Here is a 7,511-nt window from a genome sequence, read left to right on the forward strand (position 1 = left end):
TTTTCACTTCACTCTACTGCTTGCTAGTCTGTTTTTGTCAGCATGGGAGCGATGCATACGGTTCAGAATTCTCATCTGGATTCCAAACCTGTTCATGATTTGGACTCTCCTCTCCTCATTTCTATAAATTCCTCTAATTTTGGCATAGGTGCATCCAACATTTAATTGTCACAAGTGGTAGCTGTGCCTATAGATATAGCATTTTTGGTGTAAACCTTGTGCACTTAAGATATTCAATATTGTCACATCTAAGTTTGTGCAATAATGCTCCAGTGAAGCATCATGTAAACATTGTTGCATAAATGCAAGATTGAGAAAAGGCATCCACAGACACCCTAACTACAGGTCCATTTACATTAACTGCCCATAACAGACATGAACATTCATATTTGTATGCTAAATTATTTACTCTTTCCAATCATCACTCTTGGTTCCTACTCTGAGAACGTGCAACATTGGACTGGTGTTTGTGACTGAAGGAGCAGCAGTTATGTCAGTCTCAGGCCATTTTTTTCTTGAACATGGTTAATCAGCTTCTACCCAGAAAGCTGGCAAAAGCTTTCAGGTCAAATGTAAGTATTTTGATTAAGAAATTGTGCCAATTTTTTTTCCTCCCCTGCTTTTATTTTGGATTTATTTTTCTGATGCTACACTTTAGAATTCAACTTTCACAGCTAGTAACAATTCTAAATATTGACCTGTAAATAAATTTAATTTTACTTGCAAACTATGTCATTTTCGATGTACAAATGGGGTGGCACGGTGGCTCAGTGGTTAGCACTGCAGCCTCACAGCGCCAGAGGCCTGGGTTCAATTCCAGCTTCTGGCGACTTTGTGTGGAGTTTGCATGTTCCTCCCACGCTTGCATGGGTTTCCTCCGAGTGCTCAGATTTCCTCCCACAGTCCAAAGATGTGCAGGTTGTGTGAATTGGCCATGCTAAATTGCCCATAGTGTGAGGTGCATTAGTCAGAGGGAAATGGGTTTGGGTGGGTTACTCTTTGGAGGATCAGTGTGGACTTGTTGGGCTGAAGGGTCTGTTTCCACACTGTAGGTAATCTAATCTAATCAAAAAGGTAGTAAGAAGCAAATCATTTATATATCCAAATTAATGTGTGTGTATTGATCAAAATGAGGCTAGGGAAAGTGCTATAGCTAGTACTGTATGCCTAGATTCTGAACATGACACTTAATCCCATTTCCAACTTTAATGATATTTGGGTTGATTATATGAAGTATCATGTAATGAAGTCTGTGAAATCAGTGTTACACCTGGAACCTGACAGGATTCTAAGCACAAAGTACATTTATTTTTTTTTAATTTGGGGAGTTAGTGAGGAATAGGGAAACTGATTGACTGTATTCCACATTAGTGAAACGGTCTGAAGTCACTATTAGAATACTTAAACACTAATGTCATTGTGCATAAAATGCTCTTTTGTATACACATCTTTAAAAGCAGATTTAAAGAGGAGAAAGTGAGGTCTGCAGATGCTGGAGATCAGAGCTGAAAATGTGTTGCTGGAAAAGCACAGCAGGTCAGGCAGCATCCAAGGAACAGGAGAATCGACGTTTCGGGCATAAGCCCTTCAGGAACCATTCCTGAAGAAGGGCTTATGTCCGAAACGTCGATTCTCCTGTTCCTTGGATGCTGCCTGACCTGCTGCGCTTTTCCAGCAACACATTTTCAGCTTTAAGCAGATTTAAATAAAACTTAAGTTTAGCTTGGCCATGGTTTATTGGGTGGACTGTAGAATGTTCTGCAACACAATTTTCGAAAAGATGGACATTATTTCAACAGCAGAGAATTGCAGAGGTGCAAGTTTAGATTCACACAGTATGAGAAGTCCAGGGAAAAGGTTAATTAAATATAGTAAAATTAATTAATGAATGGCAGTGACTAAGTCCACCATTCTAGAGAAAAACATTAAATACATTGAGCCAAAAATCATATTTTGGTGTAACACATCCATGCTAGATCTATTAGATTATACTTAAGGATGCAAATCCTTAAGATTACACAACAACTAAGCAACTGTTCCCAATCTCATGATAAAATGTCTGCAGTGGCTTTATGGATTAAAATCTAGTTGGTAAAATCATATCAAATTGCACTTGTTGATGTTTATAGAGCATGAAACCATTTCTGATTTTTTAAAAAGCCCCAGGATTTACAAAGCTTTTATACTTCCCTCAACCCAGAGATCTACAGCCAGAAAGCAAGAACCTTGGAAATGGCAGCAAAAGGCATATTTTAACTTGTTGCTTAAAATTGTACATAAATTAACATCTCTAGTTAAGTTGCTAAGTACTAACTGTCATATAGAAATATACGTACTGCTTTTTGTTTTAAAATTTCAATTTAAAATGTTTAATAACATTTTGTATCTATAGAAAGGCATGGAAGAACAAGAGGAAAATATGAGTGCTAAGAAATCCAATCAAAAATTTACAGATCCTTCAAAATCAAAACTATGCTGCCAGACAAAACTTTCCCAATTCAGGCTGAAATCTTTCAAATACCTTCACTTCTGATAAATATCAAATCTACCAATAAGCCCAATTTCTCATTGCTGTGACACTGCAAACTTCAGATGATTATAATAAAATTAAAGACATTTAAAGTTATGTTTAAAGTTGAATACTAATAGATTACTCAAGATGGCACAAGCTAATGTCAAAAAATACTTTGCTCAGTTTCATTTGATTGTAAAACAAAAACAATCAAATAGTAGCTAGGGAAATATTTGGTTAAAATTATGAATAATAGGTTAATTTTTTAAAAATTAGATATTTACTTGAAAAGAGGATGATACAGGAGAATAGACTAAGATTAAGTAACTCTATTTCATTTATCAAACTTATGTTTTTATATAGACAAGTCATTCAATCTACACATACCTCCGCAGAGCATCCAACTCCACATGTCTAATGATTAATCCACCCAGCCTGTGCTTCCCTGGACACTCCAGGGCAGTTTGGCACGACCAATCCACATCGGACGATGTGAGGAACACAACACAGAGCGGAAACGCTCAAAGAACATGCATCTCCACAAGTCATCCAAAGCTGGATTTGAACCTAGGTCCCTGGCACTGAGGTAGCAGTACTAACCACTGCATGTGATAAAATGCCTTCTACCCAATCTCACAATTAAACCAATAGTCATTCAAATATTTAGAAAAGTTTGCATGGAAACCAGATTCCCTGGATGCTGCCGTGCTGTTCCAGCAATAAAGTTTCAACTTTGATCTCCAGCATCTGCAGACCTCACTTTCTCCTGGAAACCAGATTACCCAGTATACAAAACTGAACCTACCACTACTTTCTGTATGTGATACCACCAATTATATGGAAAAATATATCCTATTCAACAATGTGGTCTATATTAGAATGATATATTCTGGTGACTTGCTATTACACCAATGTTATTCCTTGTGATTTTAATACGTGAGAATGTCTTACTTTAGGTTGTAACAGTAAAAATGTCTCGGTTACCAAGAAAATACACTTCCTGACGACAGTGCTGAGAGTCAAGAACCAGGTATCTTGGGCTACAGACACATTTATTTTGTATTTTCAAGATATACCTCTATCAAATAAGTACTCAAACAATAAGTTCTGTCAAAAAAATGATTTCTACTAATTCTATTTGCATACTGTAAAGTTTAACGTCTCCAAGATCTTCTGCCATATTCAATCAATTTCACACAGTAATCCTCAGACATTTCTCATTTTTTGTTCAAGTTATCAGGGATGGGCTTGGGCTTGAACCAAACACAGACTCCAACTGAATAAGGATACTATTAATCGCACAAAAGTCCTTTTCTTTAAATCTTGTAGTTTTCCTGCATGTAGATAACAGCACAAAAGGAACCAAGAAAATGATCTCGAGCTTGAGACAAACTAAATTGATTTGAAGATGCAAGCTGAATAAAGCTCATAAGATAATGCCTGCTATTTAGCTACTTTTTGTATAGGTATACAGCAGAAAATTAAGATATATATCTTATACTTGACAACATAAAGGAAATGAACATAACTGATGATCTGAGGTTTGGTTACAACTAAGACAAAGTTAATTCACAACTCACCATTCATATTTCCTATTGCACCAGTATCTTCTCTCTCTGTCTGGCTACTGCTACTGGTTGAAGTGGTTGGAGGTGGAGAAGGTGCACAACTTGAAGCTGTGCTCTCTGTTTCATCCAGGAGACGGTCCATATAATCCCTAAAACCAATTTCAGATCTGTTATACAGAAGTCTGACTAGCTATTTCAAACTGGTGTTAACTTCAGATTGGATCCCCTAGAAGTGTACATATAAAAGAAACTGGCTTTCTGTGCCAGTTCTTTACAATGTACCTGCAATCGCATCATGCCACCAACATTCAAGCACCCCCAGAAGACAACCCTGCTACATTAATGTCACCTTAGATTTTCTGTTTACTTAGGTATAAATAACATTCTACCTAAGTAAACAAAAAATGCATTTAATGTACCATGAACCCGCAAGATGAAATACTGATCCTTTATATCATCTATTAAAATGACCTTTAGGCTCTTGGAACATATGGTCAAAAACAATGCATGAGTGACATAATTTTTTTTAGATTAGATTACTTAGTGTGGAAACAGGCCCTTCGGCCCAACAAGTCCACAACGACCCTCCGAAGAGCAACCCACCCAGACCCATTCCCCTACATTTACCCCTTCACCTAGCACTACGGGCAATTTAGCATGGCCAATTCACCTAACCTGCACATTTCTGGGCTGTGGGAGGAAACCGGAGCACCCGGAGGAAACCCACAGACACGGGGAGAGTGTGCAAACTCCACACAGACAGTTGCCTGAGGCGGGAATTAAACGCAGGAATTGAACCCGGGTCTCTGGCGCTGTGAGGCAGCAGTGCTAACCACTGTGCCATCGTGCCGCCCACTAATTTTGTTTTTTTTAAAAATTACAATGGAGTTTATACTCTGTAATCAAAAATTTGATTTGTTTAGAAAAAAATTAATGAGGATATTCCATAGATACTACTTTACAATGAACTGAAGACACAAATATCAGGATTTTTTAGGCTTCCTGCTGATAATGTACACCTAAAATATTGCTCTGGTAACTCATCAGCAAGAGAAAAGGGAGTCAGAAGAGATTGGTCTCAATATTGTTTCTCTACTAGTGGATGATTGACTAATGGAGGATTAATTCTAAGATTTGTGCTACTTACATTCCAGGCCTCCAAATTCAAACAAAGACAAGTAAATAGTGCTGGATACCCTGACCCCGAGGGAGAACAAAGCAGCAACAGACTAAAACTAGACAATGTGGAGTCCACCATATGATCAGGGAATAACAGGTCAGTTTTCACATAGTAGTTGTCATTCACAGAAACAGTAGAAGACCAGTCGCTGGTAAGTACAAAGGATTAATGTCCACAGTTACAGTTTGATAAAAGTTAAAGTTGAATACAATTTTGTGGGGAATCTGACCAAAAGTTGCTACACGGGTCTTTCTTGATGGAAACAAAATTCACTGTAGCAAAGCAGTATCAAAAAATGAATTACCATATTAAGCAACAGGGGACTAGATAGCTCAGTTGGCTAAAACGCTAGCTAGCCACATTATGGCTGAGCATGTGCCTTGCTGTAGTCGTAGTTAACAAAATCATAGCAATTTGCCATGGTTTGAACAGTCACAAAGGACTTGTCTTTGGGCACAGAACTTAAGATGATTATATAATTATTTAGTCAGTAATTTAAAAACACTTACGTAACACCTGGATGAAGATTGTATTTCTTTTTTCCAAATCTAGTCTGCTGTGCAAAAAAATCATAACGCTCAGACTTCTTCCACATGTAATAAAATGCTACACAATCCCCTACTGACCGTGTTCTCACCTGAAATGTGAACACCAATAAACCAATACATATCAGTAATAAAATGAGGCAATCTTGACCATCCTATAAATACATCAACTTATTTCAGATAAGAACATCTGAACATTAAGTTTTGCTAATCTTTTACCCCAAATTATTTTGCTGTTCAACAATATGTAAAGGTTTTAAATGTGGTTACTCTATTATTTTACGATCTTGCACATGAAATGTTAGTTAAACAAAGCCTCTTAAAAACCATAGCAATGTTTGAGCATAACTTTCCACAAATCAAGAGCTATTTTTAAAACTACATGTGTTGACAAATGTATTAAGATTCCACTAACTATGTGGGGGTGGGGGGAGAGGAAGGAGCAGGGAGTTAGAGAACATAATTTTAAATCTGAATCTTATGGTGGTTAGACTGATGGCATAAGGGCTTTTGCTATATTCCAGAGGGATTTGGATTATGACCATCAAAGCATTCAAATGCAATCAGAGTCTCATTCACCTTAATCTCCTGACATCACCAAAGTGCTATAGCTTCCTCAACCAACACTGCCAGTCATCAACAACTAATTCCATCAGTTCTGACTGCCAACACCTCTAAGCCCTGGTTCAATAGGACTCCAGAATCACCTCTGGGTCACATTCCTTATGCTACCCAATTTGTCATAATTGAACCAGATTTTTAAATTCCTCAATGCTTCAAGATCTTTCCCTACATTCCAAAAAGCTTTGACTGTCACTTGCCCAGAATATCTGAACGTTTTTCCACTTCCAGCAGACCCTAAACACTACCAACCCAACCCTCAAAGTGCTGATCAATGTCAAGAACCCATTCAATTACCCTTAACCCTCACCCCCCAGCCCAATACTTTTAGACATCAGGGCCAACCTCAAAGCTGATAAGCAAGTGTGTCTTTAACACAACTTGCTATAGAAACCTTGTTGTTCTCATTAATAACTCCAATTCCTTAAGAGACCTTCTAATGCTTCACAAACTATTGACAGCTAGTTATTGATGGATCAGTAATAACGGGAAGTGAAGTCACAGTTTCATTACAGTGTATTAAAAAACTAATTTGTAAAGAAAGTAATTTTCCCCAAAGCTAATTTGATGGGGGAAGTACTGTTGTTTGTACATAACCTAAAGAATTCCATGACAAAACACTAATGGATAGTCTAGTTCTTTCTTCTGTAATACCATGAAATGTAAGTAACATACAGATATTCCTAAGATTTATGAAATTTTACCACTAGAACGTCCAGAGTAATAACAGAATAGAAAAAGAAACATATAGTTGACCTGAAATCATGGTTGTCGCTTTTCCTCACCTGTTGTTTGATTTCCAGAAAGCAATAAAACTATTTTCAAAAATTGTTTTGGTTCCTTGTTAGCTGCCTGATTATAAATTGGACCTATTTTTTAGCATTTCAAACTTTAAATACTTTACAATTAGAATTTTCCAATACATTTAATTAAATCAGAGTTGTTCAATTCAGGAATACAAACACAAACGCAAAATTTATACCTTGTTAGCCTGGATCAGATGAAAATCTTTTCCATATGCCTTAAGTCCCTGTTCAAAATTCCTACATTCTTCTTCACTCCAAATTGAGAGCTCTTCTACAGCA

The 7,511-nt window shown here is 37.1% G+C and overlaps 2 protein-coding genes across 10 annotated transcripts in view; one reads left to right on the top strand and one right to left on the bottom strand.

Annotated features, from left to right (window-relative positions):
* slc35d1a (solute carrier family 35 member D1a) overlaps positions 1-7,511 on the top strand; it is a 67,051-nt gene that overhangs the window by 56,588 nt on the left and 2,952 nt on the right. Inside the window, exon 12 of the transcript XR_006312988.1 lies at positions 5,235-5,356. The gene's annotated coding sequence lies outside the window, so the exon portion shown is untranslated. The remainder of the gene's footprint in view (positions 1-5,234; positions 5,357-7,511) is intronic.
* LOC122554413 (mesoderm induction early response protein 1-like) overlaps positions 1-7,511 on the bottom strand; it is a 62,999-nt gene that overhangs the window by 1,057 nt on the left and 54,431 nt on the right. For 6 of the 9 annotated variants that reach the window (XM_043699400.1, XM_043699398.1, XM_043699401.1 and 3 more), the window contains 3 exons: positions 7,409-7,503; positions 5,770-5,897; positions 4,093-4,229 (listed from right to left, as the gene is read on the bottom strand). In XM_043699400.1, the coding sequence (XP_043555335.1) occupies positions 4,093-4,229; positions 5,770-5,897; positions 7,409-7,503 (360 nt within the window). Of the gene's footprint in view, positions 1-2,898; positions 3,847-4,092; positions 4,230-5,769; positions 5,898-7,408; positions 7,504-7,511 lie in introns of those variants that run through there. The other 3 variants (XM_043699406.1, XM_043699399.1, XM_043699402.1) reach the window with 3 other exon arrangements.

This window comes from Chiloscyllium plagiosum, chromosome 11, assembly GCF_004010195.1.
Source record: "Chiloscyllium plagiosum isolate BGI_BamShark_2017 chromosome 11, ASM401019v2, whole genome shotgun sequence".
NCBI lineage: Eukaryota > Metazoa > Chordata > Chondrichthyes > Orectolobiformes > Hemiscylliidae > Chiloscyllium > Chiloscyllium plagiosum.